The sequence below is a fragment of the Mauremys mutica genome, chromosome 1, assembly GCF_020497125.1.
Source record: "Mauremys mutica isolate MM-2020 ecotype Southern chromosome 1, ASM2049712v1, whole genome shotgun sequence".
Classification (NCBI taxonomy): domain Eukaryota; kingdom Metazoa; phylum Chordata; order Testudines; family Geoemydidae; genus Mauremys; species Mauremys mutica.
In genome coordinates this window covers 108,897,246-108,923,794 of record NC_059072.1, presented here as the reverse complement: position 1 = coordinate 108,923,794, position 26,549 = coordinate 108,897,246, and the positions used below count along the sequence as shown (strand labels likewise).

Below are 26,549 nucleotides of genomic sequence, written 5' to 3'. Positions count from 1 at the left end.
CATTAAGGACCATCAGCTATACAACTGACCCATTGAGAGAAGGCAGATATGCCTTGTAACTCAGGAAAGTATGCAGGAACTTGCCCATGTGACTCCAAACTCCATTTTGCTATAATTTTCCACAATAAGAACAAAGAGGTGTTTTTACACCTGGAAAAGACTATAAATGGCTGATGCCTCATCTCCATCCAGCTGTGGATATACTGTACTCCAGAGACTTGATTTAAACCTGCAGTTTATTCTATCACTGCTACAAGCCTGAACCAGTTACCAGCGGTTCACAGTCATGCTGGAAGAGTATAACGAGTTGGGTCCCGCAGAGATCAGTTCTGGGTCCGGTTCTAATCAATATCTTCATCAATTATTTAGATGATGGCATAGAGAGTACACTTATAACGTTTGCGGATGATACCAAGCTGGGACGGGTTACAAGTGCTTTGGAGGATAGAATTATAATTCAAAATGATCTGGATAAACTGGAGAAATGGTTTGAAGTAAACAGGATGAAATTTAATAAGGCCAAATGCAAAGTACTCCGCTTAGGAAGAAACAATCAGTTGCACACATACAAAATGGGAAATGACTGCCTAGGAAGGAGTACTGCGGAAAGGGATCTGGAGGTCATAGTGGACCACAAGCTAAATATGAGTCAACAGTGTAACACTGTTACAAAAAAAAGCAAACATCATTCTGGAATATATTAGAAGGAGTGATGTAAGCAAGTAATTCTTCCGCTCTACTCTGCGCTGATTAGGCCTCAACTGGAGTATTGTATCCAGTTCTGGGTGCCACATTTCAGGAAAGATGTGGACAAATTGGAGAAAGTCCAGAGGAGAGTAACAAAAATGATTAAAGGTCTAGAAAACATGACCTATGAAGGAAGACTGGAAAAACTGGGTCTGTTTAGTCTGGAAAATAAAAGACTTAGAGGGGACATGATAATTGTCTTTGAGTACATAAAAAGGTTGTTACAAGGAGGAGGGAGAAAAATTGTCCTTAACCTCTGAGGATAGGACAAGAATCAATGGGCTTAAATTGTAGCAGGGAGGTTTAGGTTGGATGTTAGGAAAAATTTCCTAATTGTCAGGGTGGTTAAGCACTGGAATAAATTGCCTAGGAAGGTTCTGGAATCTCCATCACTGGCAATTTTTAAGAGCAGGTTAGATAAACACCTGTCAGGGATGGTCTAGATAATACTTAGTCCTGCCATGCGTGCAGGGGACTGGACTAGATGACCTCTCGAGGTTTCTTCCTGTCCTAAGATTCTGTGATTAAAATAATAAATGAAGACGCACCAACACAAATATAAAGCTAACTTAAACCAAGCAATTGGGCACAAGGGCAACACAGATAGTCCATGTGTGAGCCACCCCACCAGAAGAAAAGAAAAACTTCCCATATAACACAGGGCAAAACTATGGCCTTTAGTCTCTGGCCTGCAAGACCCGCCAGCCAGACACCTGGGAGAAAATTCTCTGTAGTAACTCAGAGCCCTCCCCATCTAGTGTCCCATCACCAGCAGTCACAGATTCGCTAAGTGCCATTGTAGGCAGTCTCATCATATCATCCTCTCCATAAACTTATCAAGCTCAGTCTTGAAGCCAGTTAGGCTTTTTGCCCCCACTGTTCCCCAAGGAAGGCTGTTCCAGAACGTCACTAAGGTGCTAATATCTGTCCTGCTCCAGTCCTCACTAAAAAGGTTATTGGTGACTAGGCACTGAACACAATTAATATTAACAACAAGAGGGAAGGAGTGCCTCTTGCCAAAATTGGGAAAGAAGAGGTTAAAGAATATTCAGATACATTAGATATAATCAAGTCAACAGGGCCTGATGAAGTTCATCCTAGGGTTCTTAAGGACCCAGCTGAAGCAATCTTGGAACCATTAGTAATTATCTTTGAGAACTCCTGGAAGACAAGTGAGATGACTGGAGAAGGGCAAAGACAGTACCTGCCTTTAAAAGGGGGAACAAAGAGGACCTGGGGAGTTACAGACCTAACTTTGATTCCTGGAAAGATACTCAAACAAATTATTAAACAATCAATTTGTAAGCACCTACAGGATAATAGGGTTATAAGTAATGGCCAGAATGGATTTGTCAAGAACAAATAGACTCATAGACTTTAAAGCTGGAAGCGTCCATCATGATTATCTAATGTGACCTCCTTCACACTGCAGGCCACAGAACCTCACCCACCCTCTCCTGTAATAGGCCCATAATCTATTCAAGGTACGGAGAATCCACCATTTACTCTAGTTCAAACCAGCAAGCGACCTGTGCTACATGCTGCAGAGGAAAGTGAAAACCCCCCAGGGTCTCTGCAGTCTGGGGGAAAATTCCTTCCTGACCCCAAATATGGCGATCAGTTAGACCAGTGGTGAGCTTGAGCCGGTTCGCGCGAACCGGTTGTTAAATTTAGCAGCCCTTTTAGATCCGGTTGTTCCAGGACAACCGGTTCTATAAGGGCTTTATTTAACAAAAGCTCCGGCCCAAGCTCACTTCCCCCTCCTCTCCTGCTCCGCCCGCTTCTCCTCCCCCTCCCCTGCTTCCCGTGAATCAGATGTTCGCGGGAAGCCTGAACAAGCAGCAGGCAGGCAGGTAAGCTGGGGCGCGGAGGGGAGGGGAGGGGAGGTGCGGCTGGCTCAGCAGCTCCCTCCAGCACAGCTCCTGGTCCCAGAGCGCGGCTCCCTCCAGCCTGGCATCCCCCGGCCGAGCGCCCCCAGCCCGGTTCCGGCACCCACCGAGCACCCCCAGCTTCGGCTCCACAGCTCCAGCCCGGCACCCGCGGAGCCGGTGCTGAGCCCGGCCCCGCGGTTGCGGCTCTGGCTGGTCCCGGGTGCTGGTGCTGAGCCCGGCCCCACAGTTGCGGCTCTGGCCGGTCCCGGGCGCTGGTGCTGGTCCCGTCGCTGCAGCTCCGGCCGGTCCCGGGCGCTGGTACTGGGCCTGGCCCCGCGGTTGCGGCTCCAGCCGGTCCCGGGCGCTGGTGCTGGTCCCGGCCCCGCGGTTGTGGCTCTGGCTGGTCCCTGGCGCCGGTGCTGGCTCTGTCCCGGCCAGTCCCAGGGGCTGGTGCTGGTCCCGGTGCTGCAGCTCCGGCCGGTTCCGGGCGCTGGTGCTGGGCCCGGCCCCGCGGTTGCGGCTCCGGCCGGTCCCTGGCGCCGGTTCTGGCTCTGTCCTGGCCAGTCCCGGGCGCTGGTGCTGGTCCCGGTGCTGCAGTTCCGGCCGGTCCCGGGCCTGGTGCTGGGCCCGGCCCCACGGTTGCGGCTCCGACCAGTCCCGGGCGCTGGTGCTGGGCCCGGCCCCGCGGTTGCGGCTCTGGCCGGTCCCGAGCGCCGGTGCTGGCTCTGTCCCGGCCAGTCCCGGGTGCGGTTGCGGCTCCGGCTGGTCCCGGGCGCTGGCTCTGGCCCGGCCGTTCCCGGGCGCCGGTGCTGAGCCCGGGCCCCGCGGTGCTGGCAACAGTGCTGGCTCCGGCCCGGCCGCTCCCAGGTGCCGGTGCTGGTCCTGGCCCCGCGGTTGCAGCTCGGGCCCCACGACGCCGGTGCTGGTCCCGGCCCCGGCGGTTGCGGCTCCGGCCCAGCTTGGGCCCCGCAGCGCCAGTGCCAGTCCGGCGCCGCAGCTACGGCCCAGCCCGGCTCGGGCCCCACAGCGCCGGTGCTGGTGCTGGTCCTGGCGGAGCGGCTCCAGGCAGGGCTGTAAGAGAGCAGGGAGGGGGTGTTGGAAGAGGCCAGGGGAGTTTTGGGGGTTGTGGGGGGGTGGATGGGGTGGGGCAGTCAGAGGGCAGGGAACAGGGGGATTGAATGGGGGCAAGGGTCCTGGGGAGGCAGTCAGGAAGGAGCAGGGGTTGATGGGGTGGCAGTGGGCAGTCTGGGACAGGGAGAAGGAGTGGTTGGATGGGGCAGGGGTCTCGGGGGGCAATCGGGAATGAGAGGAGGGGTTGGATGGGGCAGCAGGTGGTAATCAGGGGTCAGGGAAGGGGGGTGGATGGGGCAGGGGTCCCAGGGGGATATCGAAGAACGCGAGGGGTTGGATTGGGTTGGAGACCCGGGGGTGGGGGGGCGGCCAGAACCCCCTTGTGGGGTGAGGAGGAGGGAACCTGTTGTTAATATTTTGGCAGCTCATCACTGAGTTAGACCCTGAGAACATGGGCAAGACCCACCAGCCAGACACCTAGGAAGAATTCTCTGTAGTAACTTGGAACCTTTCCCATCTAGTGTCCCATCTTTTATGTCCACACTACTTATCAATGCTAAATCTAAAATAGGTTCAGTGACTATGTGGTGAAGACATCTGTCAGCTATCACATGCAGGACTATCTGGGCTCTACCATCAGAAGTAGCACTTGCCCTCCAATCTATATCTGAGAAATTAATCTCCCATAATCACACAATTCCCAGATGTATTTATTTAATTAAAATATTAAATAGGTCTCTCTTCATATCCAAATTGGATCCTGGGGGCCTTTAGCAGACCACAAGCACTATCCCAGTGCAGCCTCTGTTACCCGTCTTCCCCAAAGTAATTTTGATCCAAACAGAGTTCCTTTTTATCCATTCCATCCCTTCTTTCTTTACAGTCTACCTCATCATTAATATACAAAGTTACTGCATCACCTTTACCTTCACTTCTGTCTTTCCTGAACAGCACATACCCTTCAATACCTATATACTCCAGTCATGTTTACTATTCCACCCTGTTTCTGTTACCCCTAGAATCTCTGGTTTCACTTCCTGCACTAGTAGTTCTAGTCTACGTTAGTGCTTCCATCACTGAGAAATGAATGGAGCTGCACTTATGCTAGACCAATGGTGGGAAAATTGCTGGTAATTCTCCTTATACCTGAGGGGACAAATTATTATCTCCAGACACTCTCAATCAGTAGGACTCAGCTCCTACTTAATATCACACAGCACTGGAACACAAACAGTGTCCTATTTCAACTTGTCTCTGACTCAGGGTCCCATGCAACTGCAGGCTTGTTAGCATTTTTGAACTACCTTTGCTTGGCAGAAACTTTAAGAGAAGCCAGGGAAAGCACAAATCCCTAGCTTTCATGGCAGCAGCATTTGTGAGGGAGCTCCACTGACAATTTTTTTTCTATCACAGCTTTCCCAAGATTGAGGCCAGGTTTACACTTCAGACATATATCAGTATAACTATGTAGCTCAGGGGAGTGAAAAATCCACATACCTGAACTATGTAGTTATACCAGCTTAGCACTGTGTACGTGGGAGGTTATGTCAACAGAAGAGCTTCTTTTGTCAACATAGCTATGGTGGATTAACTACACCGACTCCCATTGGTATAATAGCGTCTTCTAATAAAGAGCTACATGTGAAGACAAACCCAGAAATGATTCAGCACTTTGAAAGCTTGTGAAAGAATTTCAGATCTGAAAGTGTCGATATTATTTTAAAAGTTATCAAAACCATTCCCAAGAACTATCCTCTTTAACAGTTTTGATGTGTGATAAATGAAAGCTAATTGTTTCCTTATATTGAGTCAATAAATGTTAAAGAGGAAGAGGAGTTGTAGCCATGTCAGTCCCAGGATATTAGAGAGATGAGGAGAAACATTTCCCAGACCTGAAGAAAGTTGGTCCAATGAAAGATATTACCTCACCCACCTTCTCTCTTTCTCTATTTCTGCTGACACTTTTACTAGTTTGAGGGTACTTCTTCCCTGGACATCTATTTTACCACATACTTGGAGGCACCAGTCTTAACGAAGTACAGTCTAATAATTATGTGAAATTCCTAAACATAGGTCACTCTCAGGTTATAAACCAACACTCTGGCCTTATTGTTCAAACACACTTTTTCTTAACACCATCAAGATTTCGGGAGAATAGTTAATATGTCAAGAATTAAAAACACAAAAAGGAAAAGGGGACTAAAATGGTTAATATCTACTAACATTATTAATAAAGATACTAGAAGAGACGTTCAGAAGGATTTCTGATTTTATACTTCTGGTGAAAGTGAAGGAGATAAGAATGGTATTTAAAATAAAAACCTATTGTGTTTAGTCTCAAATCTCAGGGCTTATCTCCACTTACTGGGGGATCGACACAGAAAGATCAATCCACCGGGGTCGATTTAGCAGGTCTGGTGAAGACCCGCTAAATTGAGTGCCGATCGCTCTCCTGTTGACTCCAGTACTCTACCGGAACGAGAAGCATAAGATAAGTTGATGGGAGAGTTTCTTCCGTCGATCCAGCATGGTGTAGACACTGCAATAAGTTGACCTAAGCTACGCCGACTCCAGTTATTCATATAGCTGGAGCAGCATTACTTAGGTCAACTTAGCTTTGTAGTGTAGACCTGCCCCCAGATTTCAACTCCATAACTTGCTCAAACTCAACATAAAGAAATCCTTACATCAGTTTTGACTGAACTCCTTATCTTTCTTTGCCCCCAACATCCTCCCCTCTCCCTCCATGCCCTATCACTGTCCATAGTTCCACTATCCCCCAGTCACTAAGGCTTGAAACCTTGCTGTCATGTCTGACTCCACTCTTTTCTTCTCCCTCCAAATCCACGCTTTTGACAAACCCTGTTGATTCTTCCTCCACAACCTCTCCAACCTTTCTTGTCCATTCCTTCCACTAAAACCCTGTCCATTGTTTGTTCATCTCTTGCAACTTCTCATACTCAGATTTCCAGCTCTCACCTTCAGTCTGCACACTAAATGCTGCAGCAAAAAGCAGCTCTCTCCCTTTCATTGCCAAGACTATGTCACTCCCCTATTTTAAATCCTTCAGTGACTTCCTCTTACTTCCAAGTCTCTGGTCCATGGCTTTGATCTACAGTAGGCGTTCTCAAAATTTGTCAGTTTGTTTTTCCTTAAGCTAAGGAAAAACAAAAACCAATTGTGCCTCCCCATAGTTTACTAAAGACAACACAAACTGAAATTCACACGTTCCAAACCTAGATGCGAGCAGCCAACTAGAACACCAATAATCTGACTTGTATAATATGATCTGGATGTAACAAGGCTTCCCCCACCCTCCCCTTGGAATGGAAATCACATGGCAACTTGCACTGCAAAACCACTGCAGGCTCCTTGCCTCACCTCTTATTCAGATCTAGCAAATGATTCCCTCCCCCAAAGCACAGGAGCCCTCCATCCACTGCTCTCTCTGAGGCAGCAGGCTGCCTTGGCAGCATCTCTCTCTCCTCCCAGCCCCCTCTCCTCACTCCATGTTCTCTTTCTCTCTCAGGCTGACCAGACTTGCTCTGGACTGCTCTATCAGAAGCATGCCCAGGCCTCCCATGATTTACCTAGCATGGGTTTTCTGACTCCCATGCTGCCACCTCCCTTCCCAATGGGTCTGGCAAATGTCCTCCTGCTCCCAGTGCAGGCTCCTTCCCTCTCCTGCAAAGAGGCAACCCACCTGGCCCCATCTACTAGTACAGGCTACCCCTCTATCCTGCACTCAAGCCTATGAAAGAATTTCAGATGTGAAAGTGTTTACATTCCCCTCCTTCCCCCAGGGGTAGCTGTCCCCCTTCACTGATTTGAGGCAGCTCTTCCACCTTCCTCTTTGAGGCAGCCCCCAGAGCAGGGTCCTGTAGCCTTTTGATTAATTTGGGTGCAAACTGCACAAATCACTAACAGGTCCTTTACTCGGGCAGCTACGTGAAACTTTTAAGAGTGAGACTGGTGAGTCACATAAATAGAGACATGAAGACTTGATTTAAAATCCAAATAAGCAAGAGTATTAACCCAGTTGCACAAAAAGTGATACATATAACACAACAGTCCCTAGTGTTGTCATACTCGCAAGCCCCCGGAGACCACTGAAAACAAAGACAGAAGGAAGTAGCCAGTGGAGTACATCACAAGTGGGATATGACAATCCAGTTTACAGCATCCTGTCAACCCAAAGTGCCCAGTGAAGGTTGGGCAAACATCCTTTTTATACACCTTTTCCTTTCATCCCCCCCCACAGCCAGGTCCATATCTGTGTTAGCTCTCAGCTCCCTGCCTGTATCTGGTATTCCAGAGGGGCCATAATTAGTGTTCCTATTGCTTACATAAGCTATTTGCATCAATACATTTCCCAATGGTCTCGATAAGTCAATGCTGTTACACACACTAAAAATCCCCCAAAACTTACTACTTTGGTCTTGTTTTACAAAACCTATTCAAATAAAGTATGTTTTGTGTATCCCTAATTGCATTACAGCTTTAATGGCTTTTATTATTACCACTGTCTTAAGCACGCTAGCATATGAATTATAGTTAAGTTTAGATTAGGGGTCAACTGTCACCACTCTCCTTCCCCCAGTCTCTGAGGCAGCCCCCAGTGTAGGCTTCCCACCCTACCCCCCAGACACCACAGTGTATTCCCCTGCCTTCACCCAATTATTTTCATGTGGTGATTCTCTCAGAGGGAGAGAGGGGAGGAAGCAGTGGATTCCCCTTCCTTCTCTCCCCCCTGATTGGCAGCTGCACCATGCCCACCAAATTAAGGCCCGCGGTGGACTGGTCTGGTGGCCAGATCAAGAGATGCTCTCTCCCCTTCGCTCCAGCAGAGGGTGAAGGACAGGAAATCAGGGAACTGACACTTCCCTTGCCGCACATGAGAGCTGAGCCCCATTCTAGTTTGCAAACCTCTGCTCCCCGCTGTTCCTGCATACAGCTCTGCTCTTATTTCTTCCTCATCCCCACTTCTCTGCCACAAGTCCATCCAAGGCACCATCCCAACCACTCCTTCTCCCACTCTGGTTTCCATGCATTCTTCCATGCTCCCCCCGCGATTGGAAATTTCCTCCTCCTTGTGCAGCAGACAACTACCCTCTTCTCCTTCAAATCCTGTCTCTTAACACATACTTCTTTCACAAGCCTTTAAATGAAAAAAAATCACCAAAGGAATTGTTTCAGCTGTGAGGTCTGTCTAAATTAGAGAGTTAACTCTGTGGGTCTGAGACAGTGCCTTCCTCTACACCTTGTACGATTCAGAACACTAAGAAGTTTCTCAAAAAGGAAAAAAGAAAAAAACAAAAAACTAGCTATACATGGAACATAAAATACCAGGACACTTATTATTTTGAAGAAAAAAAGCCACAAAACAGGACCAAAATCCCAGCTTAATCCAGTGCTTAATTTGTAATGAAAGAGGTGCCGAGCCTCAAGCATTTTTTTTACTTTCATAACTGACGCGGCAAGTCCAAAGGTGCTGGGGCTATGAACTGCCAAGCCCAGAGGTGCTGAGCCCTGGCAAGCCCCGGCACAGATTAAGCATTGTCTTGATCATATTATTAATAATGCATTAACCGAGCAGCTGACTCAGTGTACAATGCCACTCAGACCTTTGGTTTTGCACACTACTCTTTCTTTCAAGAGTGACTGAACCTTGAGAAGTGAGGAGTTTGTCTTATGCTTTTACAGGTTGTATGACTCATACAATTCAGCATGTTATCCCCCACACAGGCCAATTGGTCCTTCTAGCCACAGGAATTTAATTAACTGGTGTAAGATTATATTCCAGGGGTGCCCAACCTGAGCCTGAGAAAAAGCCAGAATTTACCAATGTACACTGCCAAAGAGCCACAGTAATAGTCAGCAGCCCCCCATCCGCTCCCTAGCCCCAGCCCCTCCCACCTGCCGGCATCCCCCAACCAATCAGCAACTACTTCCCCCCCCCCCGCCCCACAATCAGCTGTTTCACGTGCACAGGAGGCTATGGGAGTGAGGGGGGAGGAGCGAGGGCATGGCAGGCCCAGGGGAAGGGGCAGGAGCCTTGGGGGAAGCGGTGGAATGGGCGCAGGGCTTGGGGCAGAGCAGGGGGTTGGGCAGTGAGCACCCCCCCACACATTGGAAGTTAGCATCTATAGCTCCAGCCCCGGAATCAGTGCCTAGGTAAGGAGCCGCATATTAACTTCTGAAGAGCCGCATGCGGCTCCGGAGCCACAGGTTGGCCACCCCTGTTATATTCTTATGGCACAGAGTAACACCAACAGCACTATAAAAAAAGCTGATACCTGATAAACTTTAATGAAAAAAATGCATCTGTGCTCCAGGCTCGATATCATTAGTAGTAACTCATATTTGGAGAAAATATGTTTATATTATCAAAAGACAGAACATATTTAATACCATTTCATTGGGAAATAGTGTCTGGATCTAGATGTGCCTTTGGCATTTTGAATCTTAAAAACCTGCTAAAACACAGCTAAATAAAAATGCCGTTAATAAAACTCACCTCTTCATTTTATTTATATCACTGTCATTTATATTTTTATTGGTGCCGTTTAGTTACCTGAGTAGATGAAAAATCCACACTATGTAGAAATCTGCAGTTCTGTCCAAGCGCATGCAGGGATGCATCGGTGATGCCTGAGCAGCTGCCTAAGTTAACTATTTGTAGATGGCGGCAATTGAGTGCCAGAGCAAGAACTCCGCTGTCTGATACATTGCAGCATCTTTTAAATGAGGCTTCACGTAAATAAGGGCAAGACAAGGCCAGAGCTCTGACTCCTATTGAAGAAATAAAGCAAGTCATTCTTATGTAAATAAGCTTTCATCTACAAAAATATTTTATTGTGTAACACTTCTTTATAAAAATGAGTCTGTCAATTCAAAAGTCTCAGTCTGCCCAAACTATTTTTACAAATAACACAAGTAGGGAATATTTTCCAATTTATTTACTTTGCACACAGTTGGTTACCTATTTCCCTTAGTGTCTGTGTGGGCTTTTGGCTTAGTCTACATTTGCAAAGTTGCACTGATTTAACTGAACTGATTTTTAAGTGGTTAAATCTCTGCAAGCCCCCAACACACACACAATTCAATCAGATAACCCTGGGGTTAAATTGGTTTAGCTAAGGGCATGTGTACACACAGAAATTGCACTGGTTTAGAAGATCAGTTTGGTTAAACCACTGCAACTTTTGAGTTTGAACTCTTATATTGGTTTAAAACTGGTTATACTGATTTAACTTCTTAGTAAATGATCCAAATTATCATAACCCTTTCTATTCTTTGTAGGTGAAGCAAAGTCCCAGCATGCCTTGTATTTATAATTCTTTGTATTCAAGCTGAACCTAAACTGAACTTTAAATGATCTAGTCCATATGACCAGAACCAATATGTGGGAGTTGTTTTCTATGATTAATAAGATAATGATCTACCGAGAGATGCTTTTAGCTTATCAAGAATGACTCTAACAGATTATTTCTGTCATAATGACTCAGTTACAGATATTTTTGTAATTCATAAAACAATGTATGGTTGAAGTCTTTAGTTTATCAACTATGTAAAGGAGATGCAAGAAAATAGCTTTACAGTCAATAGGTTAATTTCTTTGTCTCTTTTCTGTAAATACTCATTGTATATAAAGGGAGATCTGTTATTAAGATGGGTGTTGTAATGGAAAAATGGTGCAATTGATAGGGGATGTTCAAAATGCAATGTAATTGACAAGATTAGTAATTGATCAAATGAATCAAGCACCTTTGGTATAGCAAGTGTGTTCTATAATCAATGTAACAGCAAATGATTAATGTATTAATTAATGTCTAAGAATTAAGAAGTAATTCTGATCACAGATGGTCCCTGTAGTGATAAATTAGTTATAAATGTTACTGTCTTATTGATTCAAAATAAAATCAAAGTATGAGAAAGGACTTTCTTTTTTCTAAACCACTGCATAAGAGATGAGTGTGGGGAAGTTAGTTATTAGTGAAGTGAGCTGCCCATCATTTTCCCAGCCTCAGATTGGAATGTATGTTTAATTTCTATATTATGTATAATGCACTATTAAGTATTGCTTGACTGTCGTACTTAAATAAAACTTCAACTAAGTTATTAGACTAATACATTCATTATGTTATGTCTTATTAAATTCAAACACATAATCAACTTGTACCTTCAAATCCACTCTTTGGCTTCTGTTGAAATTAATTACTCTCTATAAAATCAAATCAGTGGGCATATCCTCGGTTGTAGATGAAAGAGGTTTTTTTCTTTTTCTTGAGGAAGTGCCAATAATGCAATTTTCCTAAGGTTTACAGGTATCTTGTCTCTTTTGTTTGTGTATTACAGTATTTGTCGTTTTGGGGTATGGGTGAGAAATCTGACTGTTGTCTCAAAGAAAAATGGGAAACATAGGTGGAGATAACAATTTTGTGTAGAGCTGAGATATCCAGCTAAGATATGTGGTTTTCCCCAAAGCACAAGATCTTCTTTTCAGATAGCTCAAGTCTGGTTGGTTTCCCTAAAAAATGGGGGAATCAATAAGCCTATTAAATGAACAAGGACTCTGGGTTACCTAGAAAGAGTAATATGGTCTGCTTCAGGCAACCATACTTTAACCACACAAGCATTCCAATCCAAAATAATAGGTAGAAAAAGTTTATTTTTCTTCATATAAAAATACAGGATGGGGAGATCTCCCCTGCTAATGCATTTTAAAAGCCCAGTTTAAGTTTATGGCTAAGAGCGAACCCAGAATCCTGGTTTCTATTAATTGTGTGTGACTTGCTGTTATCATGATCACTGCAATGTTGCTTTCGATCAGTGTCTCTGAAGCTTTCCAGACTACTGTACCCCTTTTAGGAGTCTGATTTGTCTTGTGTACCCCCAAGTTACACCTCATTTAAAAACTACTTGCTTACAAAATCATACATAAAAATACAAGTGTAACAGAATACTATTACTGAAAAAATTGCTTACCTTCTCCTTTTTACCACATAATTATAAAATAAATCAATTGGAATACAAATATTGTATTTACATATCAATTTATGTTATATAGAGCAGTATATACAAGTCATTGTATGAAATTTTAGTTTGAACTGACTTCTTTAGGCAAATATCTAGATGAGTTAATGTACCCCCTGGAAGACCTCTGCGTACGCCCAAGGGTATGCGTATCCCTAGTTGAGAACCATTGCTTTAGACATCCTGTGATTGGATACCTGGGGTGCAGCCTGGGACTGTGGGACACCCCCCCTTAACTCTCTCAGTCCTGGGCTGTCTTTCACAATGCCTTGCTAGTGACCAGCAGCAAACCCCTCCAGGTGCTATCATCACTCAGCACAACAGCATGTGGAGACCCCATACTCAGCTGGATTGCATGAATGCTCCCAGAGCCATCCATAGATCACACAGAGAAAGGCACCAGAGCCAAATCCCTCCAGCTCCTAGCGCTGTACCTCAGGAATATACCGTCTTGTACTGCTCAAGACAGGCAGTGCAGATTTATTAATTGGTTCACCACTTCATCAATGGAAGGTGGATATACACCCGCCTTTGCGAAACCCTAGTAGGTGAGTCATTGCATTGTAGCTCCCTTGCTGGACGATGGTTAATGATGGGTTGATTAGCGCCCCTCCTGGGTGTTGATTACTTTCCTTGCTGTTGCCTCTGGGGAGCTAATATCTGGCTGACTCCCCAACTTACAGCATGTTTTAGTGACAAGCATACAACACAATTCTCATAACTTCCTATGCATTAATGATATACACATATGGATAGAGAAATGACTTTCAGCAGATCATAACCTTTCCCTGATACATACAAAGCATACCTTGTAAGGTAAGATCACAATCATATATAAATGAGGAATATGGGGGTTAGAGGGCGCCCCCCCCCAAGGTACAGAATGTCACACATCCAACGAGCGTGTCCTTTTTAACAAGTTCACACAATTTCAGCTCTCTGTGTAAACTTATTATAAAGGGCAACAAACACTACATTTTCCATACAAGGATAGAAGGTGTCATAACCCGATGTTCATATGAGCTAGCAGTCTCAAGCATCTCACAAGTGGTTGGTTTGTTTCTTTTTGGAGGCCTCTCACTTCTCCTTTTACTCCGACACTATTCTTACTATTGACAGGACATTTTTTTTTGTCAATTGCTTCTTGTCTAATATAGTTCTCAGATATGATACTGGGACAATCAGTATTTCAGACCATGCCTTCCTTGGTTTGTTTGGACCTTAATCTATTCCAGTTCAATCAAGAACCAAAAATAAAAAAGAAAAAGCAGGAGATTAATAGGCTACAATGACAGCATTCCTTAGTACCAGAGGAGTTTAAGAGAGCTAATACATGATTATATTGGCAACAACAATATGACTAATGTAGATTCAACAACCCTTATCAATACTGCAAATGCAATTATATGGGAAAAATAATTACAATTTCTTCAGGACATAAGCAAGCTGTTCTATGTACACTTACTCCACCCTTAAGAAATTTAGAACCTAAACACGCACAAACACACACACATCCCTTCACTCAAACATCTTTTTGACCCAGACCAACTGAACAAAATAATTAAAATCAGGGGAGACAGCAATACTTTAAAAACCAACCAAACTGGACACATACTCAGGAAACAATTTTTTTTATGTCAACAAAACAGAGTACTGTTTAGATATTCTGCAAGAAAAAACCCAAACTACCTATCTTACAAGTTAAAAATAGGAAATGGTGAGCTAATGCAAGATCCATATTTGACATGTATGCCGCACTGCTTCACAATCTATATAACTTGATATTGCACTCAAACATCAACAACAGAGATAGCACTATTATCACTTATCTTTCTGGCATTACCCTTCCTAATCTGAATCCTGTAGAGATGGAAAGTCTTAAAGTTACCATTGTCCCCAAAGAGTGACAAACTCATCATATGGAAAGGCCACAGGAACTGATAGCCTATTAGTGGAATTTTATAAGTTCTTATCAAAATAATTACCCTCTTAAATCTGTTTAACTTTTGAGGGGACTCTTCTCAAGATGTCTCACAGAAAGTACTTATCAGGAAATTACCACTCTCTGTCCAAAAGAAAGCCACCCGCTAGAATCTTGGGCTAATTCCTTTTATTACACTCAATACAGATGTACTGATCCTGCCTATGTTACTCTCTCTTTGTACTGGTGCTCATCACTACTGTATCTGAGCATCGACCAGATTAATTAGACTGGCCCAGTGAGCTCCAGGGACTTCATGGAGGCCTCAACTACTCTGCCTGCTCTAATGATCATTTGCATGATGGACTGATGCTCAAACAGATGAATGCTGATCAAATGGGGTTTTTCACGGGCTGGCACAGATCTGCACCAACTGGTCAAAGTTCTGCACATGGGGTGAGAGGGAAGCCTTTGATGATGTCAAATGGGGATATCTTTTTCAAAGTCAAGGACACAAGCCCTTAATATTTTTAAGTGGATCTTAGCATTATATGAAGATCCTACTTGTCTTCTAATAAATGGTTCCCATTCTGTTCCTATTAATCACAAAAGGGACCCCAACTTAGATTTTTCCTTGTCCTTTGTTCTCTTCAGTATTTAATTGGAGCCTCTGGACTGTCATCCTTTAATCACAGTAGTAACAGTTTACAATAGAGAGCATGAAGGAGTTACACATTTTCCTTTATCTTACTAACTCCACAGTATCTATGCTAAGTATATTAAAGCTCACAGAGAAATCTCACTCTTGATTCAAAACAAACATGTCCTAGTCATCAGCCATCTAACTCTACTAACTCTTGACCCTTCCCAGCTACATAAAAGCTAATTCTGAATGTGTCTTTTCTCAAGTATCACAGGATCTAGTTTTAAGAAGGATATTCCATCAGTTGGTTGGGTTATACTAATTCATTCAAAATGATTACCCTTCTGCACTTTGTGTACATAATCACCAGATTCCCACTTTCTACCCATACATTTTTTTTAACACTCTCAATAGATAGGTTAGTTGATTTGTTTAGCATGTCCTTTGTAAGTCCAGGGAAGAAGGGCAACTTGCCCTACCTAACTTTACACCTGGGCTGCTGTATTTAGGAGAAAAGACCCCCTGAATGCTTCACTAACACACATACTCTGGGGGCTGATGAAAAATGCACTTTTAGGACCACTTAAACTAAATTTAGCTTCAGCTGACAAGATTAAGAGGACCCTAGAATGATAAGAATCACACATTCAGCATGCTTCATCTTTCCTCAAGCTATTCCAATGCAGAGGAAAACTAAGAAGAGCCACAGGAGACCAATATGGCTGCACAAGGAGCTTTTTAGCTATCTAAACACCAAAAGGGATACATACAGGAAATGGAAGGAGGGACATGTTACTAAGGAAGTATAAAAAGAAATAGCACAAATGTATAGGAACAAAATCGGGAAAGCAAAGGCAAGGAATGAGTTACACCTGGCAAGAAAAGAGAGTTACCTTTTCCATAAGTGGTGTTCTTTGAGATGTGTTGCTTATGTCCATTCCATATTAGGTGTGTGTGCTCACCACATGCATCAATGCCATAAGTTTTTCCCTTAGCAGTATCCATAGGGGACCGGCTCTGGTGCCCTCTGGAATGGCGTCCATATAGTGCGGTACAAGGGGCGCCGCCACCAGCTCCCCCACCCTTAGTTCCTTCTTGCCAGAAACTCTGACAGTGGGGAAGGAGGGCAGGTCATGAAATGGACATGAGCAACACATCTCAAAGAACACCAGTTACGGAAAAGGTAACTGTCTTTTCTTCTTCGAGTGCTTGCTCATGTCCATTCCATATTAGGTGACTCTGAAGAAGTACCCCTGGAGGTGGCTAGGAGTTCACGGATGTGTAGATTGCAACATAGCTCTGCCGAACCCAGCGTCATCCCTGGCCTGCTGAGTGATGGCATAATGAGCCGTGAATGTGTGAACAGAAGACCACATTGCGGCTCTACAGATGCCCTGGATAGGGATGTGCACCAGGAAGGCCACCAAAGACTCCTGAGCTCTCGTTAAGTGGGCTCTGACAATCGGCGGAGGTGGAACCCCTGCCAGGTCATAATAGGTCCTTATGCACGAGGTGATCCAATTGGAAATCCTCTGCGAGGACACCGTAAGGCCCTTCATCCTGTTTGCTGTAGCGATGAAGAGCTGAATTGATTTACAGAAAGGCTTGGTACATTCTAAATAAAAAGCCAAGGCCCTTCTGACATCCAGCGTGTGAAGATGCCTCTCTTCACTGGTCTTGTGTGGTTTGGGACAGAACACTGGGAGGAAGATGTTCTGGTTCATATGGAAGGTAGATACCACCTTCAGCAGGAAGGCCGGGTGGGGCCGCAGCTGAACTTTGTCTTTGCAGAAGACCGTGTACAGCAGTTCTGAGGTCAAGGCTTTAATTTCAAAGACCCATCTTGCCTGACGTCACCGCCACCAGGAATGCGACCTTCCATGGGTGGGAAAAGGAACAGGAACCCAGCAGCTCAAAGGGTGGGCCGATGAGCCTAGAGAGGACCAAGTTAAGATCCCACTGCAGGACAGGAGCTCATACCTGCAGGAAGAGTCTCTTGAGCCCTCTCAAGAATCTGACCATCATGTCATGGGAAAACACCATCCGTCCTTGGATCGGTGGGTGAAAAGCAGAGATGGCCACAAGATGCACTCTAATGGAAGAATGCGCCAGGCCCTGGTTCCTCAAATGGTACAGGTAGTCTAAGACAGCCTGGACGGAAGAACGCAAGGGAGAGATGCCACACCTGGACGCTCAGCGGGAAAACCTCATCCACTTGGCCAGGTAAGTCAGTCTAGTTGAAGGCTTCCTACTTCCCAGGAGGACCTGTTGGACTCCTTCCGAACAGGTCTGCTCCTCTGGGTTCAGCCACATAGCATCCACACAGAGACGTGGAGGGACTTGAGCTTGGGGTGTAGGAGATGACCATGGTCCCATGATAGCAGGTCAGGTCGGTTGGGCAGGAGCCAGGGAGGGCCAGCTGTCAGGCTCATAAGCGTGCCGAACCAATGCTGGCGAGGCCAAGCTGGGGAGATCTCGACATCCTGTGCTTTGTCTCTCTTGATCTTTTCCAGGACCTTGCTGATGAGTGGAATCAGAGGGAACGCGTTGTGACATTCTATACCTTGGGGCAGCATACTGTTACCCCCATATGCCTCATTTTCATATAATCCAGAGGGCACCAGAGCCGGTCCCCTACAGACACTGCTAAAGGAAAAACTTCCAGCGCTGGTGCATGTGGTGAGCACACACACCTAATATGGAGTGGATATGAGCAAGCACTTGAAGAAGAAATGTTAGAAACAACTAGAAGGGGTTCTACAAATATGCCAGGCAATAAAGAAAGATCAGAGATGGTGTGTGTCCACTGCTCAATGGAGAAGGTGAGCTGGTAATGGAAGATGATAAGATGGAGGAGCTGCTCAATGCCTACTTTGCTTCAGTCTTCACACAAAAAATAACGTGACCAGACGACTAATGAAGGGGAAGGGATGCATATCAGGATAAGTAAAGAACACATCAGAGATCTTATGACTAATTTGAATGGATTCAATCAGCAGAGGCAGATACTATTCACCCCAAGGGCTGAAGGAATTAGCTGAAGAAATCTCGGAACCACTGGCAATAATATCTGAAAACTCATGGATGACTGATGAGGTTTCAGAAGACTAGGGAAGGGCTAACTTTAATGCCCTTCTTTAAAAAAGGGGAAAAGGAGGTGCCAGGGAATTAAAGACCAGTCCACCTGACCTCAGTACCTGGGAAACTGCTAGAGCACTGTATAAAACATTCAATTTGCAAATACTTGGAGGATGAAGGGGTGATCACTAACAGCCAGCATGGATTTACTAAGAACAAATCATGCCAAACCAGCTTGATTTCCTTCTTTGACAAGGTAACTGGCTTGGTGGTTAGGAGGAATAAGGTGGACATAATATACCTGAACTTTAGCAAGGCTTTTGACATAGTCCCATATGACATGCTCACAAGTAAGCTGGAGAAATGCAGGCTTGGTAGAACTACACTACCATTAAGTGGATACAAAATTGGTTAAACAATTGCAAACAAAGAGTAGCTATTAATGGAATGACATCAGATTGGAAGGTCTCAAGTGGAGTTCCACAGGGATCTGTTCTGGATCCGGTGTTATTTACCATCTTTATAAATGACCTGGATGTAGAAATAGAGAGCATACCGATCAGATCTGCATATGACACGAAACTACAAACACTTTGGCGGATAAAACTAAAATTCAAAGGGCTCTTGCTAAATTGGAGGACTGGGCTACTGACAACAAAATGAAATTCTACAAAGACAAAAATGTAAGGTGCTACAGTTAGGGAAGAAAAACCAAATGCACAGACACAGAATGGGGGATAACTGGCTTGGCAGCGGCACTGCTGAAAAGGATCCGGGAGTTGTGGTGGATCACAACCGCAACATGAATCAACAATGCAATGCTTTTGCAGAAAAAGCAAATGCTATTTTGGGTTGCATTAACAGAGGCATATAATGCAAGTCACAGGAGGTGTCAGTACTGCTCTGCTCAGTGCTGGACTAGTGTGTCCAATTTTGGTCAGCACTGTATAGAAAGGATGTAGAGAAACTGGAAAGGATCCGGAGGCGAGTGACAAGGATGATCAAAGGGATGGAATGCAAGCCATATAAGCAAAGGCTGAAGGAATTGGGTATGTTTGGAAAAGAGGAGATTAAGAGGGGACATGATAGTGGTCTTCAAATACTTGAAAGGCTGCCATAAGGAACATAAGAACATAAGAAAGGCCGTACCGGGTCAGACCAAAGGTCCATCTAGCCCAGTATCTGTCTACCGACAGTGGCCGATGCCAGGTGCCCCTGAGGGAGTGAACCTAACAGGCAATGATCAAGTGATCTCTCTCCTGCCATCCATCTCCATCCTCTGACGAACAGAGGCTAGGGACACCATTCTTACCCATCCTGGCTAATAGCCATTTATGGACTTAGCCACCATGAATTTATCCAGTCCCCTTTTAAACATTGTTATAGTCCTAGCCTTCACAACCTCCTCAGGTAAGGAGTTCCACAAGTTGACTGTGCGCTGCGTGAAGAAGAACTTCCTTTTATTTGTTTTAAACCTGCTGCCTATTAATTTCATTTGGTGACCCCTAGTTCTTGTATTATGGGAATAAGTAAATAACTTTTCCTTATCCACTTTCTCAACATCACTCATGATTTTATATACCTCTATCATGTCCCCCCTTAGTCTTCTCTTTTCCAGACTGAAGAGTCCTAGCCTCTTTAATCTTTCCTCATATGGGACCCTCTCTAAACCCCTAATCACTTTAGTTGCTCTTTTCTGAACCTTTTCTAGTGCTAGAATATCTTTTTTGAGGTGAGGAGACCACATCTGTACACAGTATTCGAGATGTGGGCGTACCATGGATTTATATAAGGGCAATAATATATTCTCAGTCTTATTCTCTATCCCCTTTTTAATGATTCCTAACATCCTGTTTGCTTTTTTGACCGCCTCTGCACACTGCGTGGACATCTTCAGAGAACTATCCACGATAACTCCAAGATCTTTTTCCTGACTCATTGTAGCTAAATTAGCCCCCATCATGTTGTATGTATAGTTGGGGTTATTTTTTTCCAATGTGCATTACTTTACATTTATCCACATTAAATTTCATTTGCCATTTTGTTGCCCAATCACTTAGTTTTGTGAGATCTTTTTGAAGTTCTTCACAATCTGCTTTGGTCTTAACTATCTTGAGTAGTTTAGTATCATCTGCAAACTTGGCCACCTCACTGTTTACCCCTTTCTCCAGATCATTTATGAATAAATTGAATAGGATTGGTCCTAGGACTGACCCTTGGGGAACACCACTAGTTACCCCTCTCCATTCTGATAATTTACCATTAATTCCTACCCTTTGTTCCCTGTCCTTTAACCAGTTCTCAATCCATGAAAGGACCTTCCCTTTTATCCCATGACAGCTTAATTTACGTAAGAGCCTTTGGTGAGGGACCTTGTCAAAGGCTTTCTGGAAATCTAAGTACACTATGTCCACCGGATCCCCCTTGTCCACATGTTTGTTGACCCCTTCAAAGAACTCTAATAGATTAGTAAGACACGATTTCCCTTTACAGAAACCATGTTGACTATTGCTCAAGAGTTTATGTTTTTCTATGTGGAAGGAAGATAGAGAAAAAATGTTCTCTCTTGTCACAGGGGGCAGAACAAGAGGCAATGGATTCAAACGACCTCATATGTATATTAAACGTCAGGAAAAACTTCCTAAGTGTAAGAAAAGTAGGACAATGGAACAAACTGCCAAGAACATTGTGGAATCTCCTTCACTGGAGGTTTTCAAAGAGAGGCTGGATAGCCATCTGTCTTGGATGGTTTAAACACCACAAATCCTCCATCTTGGCAGGGAACTGGACTAGATGACTCTTGCGGCCCCTTCTAACTCTATGGTTCTATGATTCTATGGCAACTTAAGTTTAAAAATCAAGACAGAAATCATCTATCTTCTCCAATGCCTTTCCCTATTCACTCCCTTTAGCAAGCATGATCACAGAAAGTCTCTGGCTGAGCAAAAGATCTCCTTGATGATCTCACTGAATGTAACATAAGCCAATTAGTTTAGCGACACAGCTGGGGGAGGGGAGTTGTCTGGGACATGTTATTTTGAGAATGTCATCAAGTGACTGTAACCTCCACTTTGCATTGTCATCTCCATATTGGGTTAAAATATCTAGGTGGTGTTGGGAGGGTCAGTCTATTCTGAATGCTGTGTGATCATGCTAAGGGATGGGAGGAGAGGGCTAAGAATGAGCAAGCCATTATCACCCATCAATACAGTCTCTAAGGAAAAGGATAAATGGACACAAATCAGATATTAGGAATGGCAATATACAAAAACCTGTAGGAGAACACTTCAACCTCCCTGGCCACACAATAGCAGATCTTAAGGTGGCCATCCTCTAGCAAAAAAACTTTAGGACCAGACTTCTAAGAGAAACTGCTGAGCTTCAGTTCATTTGCAAATTTGACACCATCAGTTTAGGATTAAACAAAGACTGTGAATGGCTTGCCAACTACAGAACCAGTTTCTCCTCCCTTGGTTTTCACACCTCAACTGCTAGAACAGGGCCTCATCCTCCCTGATTGATCTAACCTCGTTATCTCTAGCTTGCTTCTTGCTTGCTTATATTTACCTGCCCCTGGAAATTTCCACTCTTGCATCCGACGAAGTGGGCATTCACCCACGAAAGCTCATGCTGCAAAACGTCTGTTAGTCTATAAGGTGCCACAGGATTCTTTGCTGCTTTTACAGAACCAGACTAACACGGCTACCTCTCTGATACTTGACATCAATACCAAATGACTCTTCCCAACTGGAACAATGGGTTTTCTACCAACAGGGCCTTTGACTTTGAATGGAACTTATGCAGAAACTAGTCTAAGGAGGAGTGGGCTAGCATCCCCCACATAAGCATATGGCTGGGAGAGATGCAGATTCTACATTTGACAACCTGAATGAAGAGGAGAGGGAAATAATGGGTGAGATAGATAATATCTTTTACTGAACCAAATTCTGTTGGTAAGACAGACAAGCTTTTGAGCTTACAGATCTCTTCTTCAGGTCTGGGAAACATACTCAAATGTCAGAGCTAAAATACAAGGTGGAACAAATTGTTTAGCATCAATAGTTAACACGTATTTCAAGGGATTATTCAAGGTGAAGTGGCCCATTTATATCCCTCGAGTCATAGGGGGGAAAGGTAGGGACAGGGATGGGGAAGGCAGCGGAGGGGGGGTGTTAGTAGGTTACAGATTGCTGAAATAAGCCATAAATCCAGTGTCTCCATTCAGTCCATAATATTTAGTGTCTAGCAAAGTTATGAATTTAAGCTCCCAGGCTCATTTTTTGCAGATATCCTTTGAGAATGAGGACTAAGGGGTCAGTGTAGTGAGGCGGTATGGTTCCCCACCGCCCCGGAGAAAGACTAGTCCCTCCGGACACCAGAGTGGGCAGAGCCAGGAAACTCTGAGCCCACCTCCCAGAGGGTCAGGCATTGCCCTGGAAGTATAAAGACCCGACCTCAGAGCTCACTAAGAGAGCAGCCACAGGGGAGGCCAGACGCCTCCGGCCTAGCTCACGATTGGGAAACCCCAGCAGCCTGCAGTAAACCCAAAGAGTGGCTGAGCCTTCCCCGCACCAGCTACCCAGAGGAGTGGCCGAGCCGGCCCCGCGCCAGCTACCAGAAGAAGTTGCCAAGTCTACCCCTTTCCAGCTACTGCGAGGAACCCACGCCGCTGGAACCCCCGGAGGACACCACCCTGACCCAGGTACCGCAAGAGGGGGAGTCTGGAAGTGGCCCGGGGGCAGTCAACCCTAGTCTGGCTGCAGCACTGCCAGAAGCCACGTCAGTGTGTTGTGGCCAGGATCCCCACTGATGCAACAGAGGGTCTTCTGATGCTGCTAGGGCCCTGGTCTGCGACTCAGTGGAGTGGACGCGGGTGGCAGTCTCCCCCTCTCCCCGGCCCTTTGGAACCTAGGGCCTGGGCCTATTGCTATTATATGCTGTTACTGCTCAGCCCCTGCCTGAGGGCCTGCACACCTGACTCACCATTGCCGTGCCCTGAGCTAGGGCCTGGGCTTACTATTATATACGGTTACTGCTCAGCCCCTGCCTGAGGGCCTGACTCACCATTGCCCCGCCCTGAGCTGGGGCCTGGGCTTGCTATTATATACTGTTACTGCTCAGCCCCTGCCTGAATTCCTGACTCACCATTGCCCTGCCCTGAGCGAGGCAGTGGAAAATACCTAAGAGTCCCCGAATGAAAAACAATTTTGTCATATCCCTTACTGTTAACATGTAACCGCATAGAATAGATAATCAATAACAGGAAAAGCCTAATATAGAAGAAATTTACTCTTGCTCCAATCAGCTTTAGCCTTGCAATGTTTTGTAACCAGTTATTAAGAAAATGACGTATGTAACTTGCGTATTAAGATTGTGGTTTTAAGCTTTATAAGGCTGTCTGTAACTAGCTTCGGGGAGGCCGTTTTCCATAACAGTTCTCCCCTGCGTGCTTGTAATCAATAAAAAGGCCTCAGGCTGATCTGACTGAAAACACAACGTGTGGATTGATTTTTCCACATCACAACCAATTAGGGGAAGGTTTATTGGAAGAGCCAGTCAGGGCCAGGCTGGCTCATATAAGAAGGGGCTGCAGAGCAGAGCAGAGACAGTCACTCCCTGGAGTTCGGGGAAGCAGATTGGCTGTAGAGGGCTGGAGCACCATGGACAGAGCAGTGTTGGGCAGGGTCAGCAGAGTATGAGAAAGCTCCAGGCTGACGGCTGCCAAACTGAGGTCCAGATACAAGGGCAGAGGACCAAGTGTCAGAGGGGTAGCCATGTTAGTCTGTATCCACAAAAACAACGAGGAGTCTGTTGGCACCTTAAAGACTAACAGATTTATTTGGGCATAAGCTTTCATGGAGGGAGGGGCAGTATGTGGCTTGGCTGCCGATGGGTGCAGAGCACCCACTAATTTTTCCCATGGGTGTTCCAGCCCCGGAATACACACGGAGTCAGCGCCAACATTCAAGCAACGGCTCGAGTGCTTGGACTTAAGAACATTTAAGTACTTTAGAAAAAATGAAATAAAATATCATTGTAAAGTTTATGGGGAACTGCACTTGTATTCCTGCCTCACTATTGCCCTTGGCCCCTGCTGCCTCCCCTAGATGCCCCCCCGGCCATCATCCCTGGCCCTGCTGCCTCCTCCCCTGGGCTCTCTACTCCACCTCCCACTGCCCCAGGCCTCCATTGCCTCCTCTGGGCTTCTCAGACCCACCTGGCCCCACTGCCCCCCCACATCATTGCCCTGAGCCCCCACTGCAGCCTCACCTGCACCTCAGGCAGCTCCACCGTTGAGCCTGCTGCTAGCCTTATCTTGCTTCCCTTATCCAGGTGCCACCTACAGGGGCTCAACAGGAGTGCATGGTGTCGGTGCCTTTCCCAGGCACATCTCACTCAGCTGCGCTCAGCCCCGACTCCCACCCTGACAGAAATCGGGGGCGGGGGGGGGGAATGCATCTCCACACGCCCTCCCACAATGTGTTGCCCATGCCTTTGCAATATTTTTGTAAGAATTGTTATGTGCAGGATAGAATAATTTTAGTAATAAATTTTATAAAAATTGTACAAATCACAACTAACCAATATTTGAGTTAGCAAAATGTAATGTGACCACCAAAAAGACATAAGTAAACAGTATATTTACTAAATATAATGAAAAGTATATGTTGAAAAGTGGGAATAGTAAGAATATAAACAGCTAAGGTAGAAATAACATTCATAGATTCCAAAGGCAGAAGGGACCATTGTGAGCATGTAGTCTGACCTCCTGCATAACACTAGCCATAGTCCTTCCTCAAAATAACCCCTAGAACAGATCTTTTAGAAAACATCCAGTATTGGATTGAAAAACTGCCAGTGATGGAGAATCCATCACGACCCTTGGTAAATTGTTGCAATGGTTAAGTATCCTCACTGTTAAAAATTTACACCTTATTTCTAGCTTTCGCTTCCAGCCGTTGAATCATGTTATACCTTTCTCTGCTAGGCTGAAGAGCACATTATCAAGTATGCAAAGCTGTAGGCATAACAGAACCAAACAGTATCAAAAAATCAGACTGTCATTGGCTACAAGGCTTGGTCTTCCAGATTTTGGTAAGATATACCTTTCTGTTATGCGATGACTAACAATTGTTAATAAACTCAATCTAGTTGAGTTATATGAGGTCTCTTTAATTACTGAATATATTCAAACTCAAGAAAATATCACTTACTCATCAATTGTTACAGGGTCACCCTGCAATACATCAACCAAAGTACAAAATTGTGATGTTATTTGGTAGGGCTTAGCCACAATAGATGCTGAGGCCCACACAGGCACAGGGACCCATTATGCAGAAGCAATTTCAGGGCTACAATTCTACGATTATTAGTTCATAAATTAAGTAATACTACATTTTAAACTTAAACAAAATGTTAAAATGTTATACAGTTTATACTGGGCTTTCAGACAGCAAAGGATCTTAAAGGGGAAGAAAACCTGGTCAGGAACACATCCTCTGATAAAAGTCCCTTATCAAAACAAAACTATGTGGGGGATGCCAGATTCTTCTGTAGCTGAAATCCAGGAAAACCAGCAGTAAGAGAAACTGCTAGTAACCATATCTGGCAGCAACTTGGGGCAACCATATTTTCTAAATAAACTGAAAAACAGGCAGCTGTGATTTCTGGACTTTCTGTCATATGAACCAGAGGGAGACTATAGGCAAAAGAAAGTATCTGCTGTATCAAAGGAAAAAGTTAGCCATAACTGTATACACTCTATGATTTGTGATGACTTTGGTATATTGCAATTTGATGTACAATTTCTTGATAAATTTTAACCAGGTAAGTTAAATTAATGCCTTTAAAACATCAGTCAGCATATCACATAACTATCTTTGTTCTACTTTCTATAATTTCTTATCTATCTTCAAATTCTGTTTTGATTAACACAATATACAGGTGAAATCCTGACTCCACTGAAGACAATGGGGGTTTGCCATTGACTTCAGTGGAACCAGAATTTCACCTTACCACTTTATACATTTTTTTAAATATTAGAACCAGTCAGAAAACAGAAAATCAATTCTGCAGGAAATTCTGATATTTCAAAATATGTTTTCATTTCAAATTATAATAAATGGTTGAAATTTACAGCAAAAAACAAAGTTTGTTTGGGTTTTATTTAGGAAAAACTGAA

The 26,549-nt window shown here is 44.7% G+C and overlaps 1 protein-coding gene across 5 annotated transcripts in view; it reads right to left on the bottom strand.

The window, feature by feature from the left end:
* The window catches only part of AMN1 (antagonist of mitotic exit network 1 homolog), a 69,315-nt gene that overhangs the window by 13,004 nt on the left and 29,762 nt on the right, over positions 1-26,549 (bottom strand). For all 5 annotated transcript variants that reach the window (XM_045001287.1, XM_045001294.1, XM_045001289.1 and 2 more), the window contains exon 4: positions 10,264-10,481. In XM_045001287.1, the coding sequence (XP_044857222.1) occupies positions 10,264-10,481 (218 nt within the window). The remainder of the gene's footprint in view (positions 1-10,263; positions 10,482-26,549) is intronic.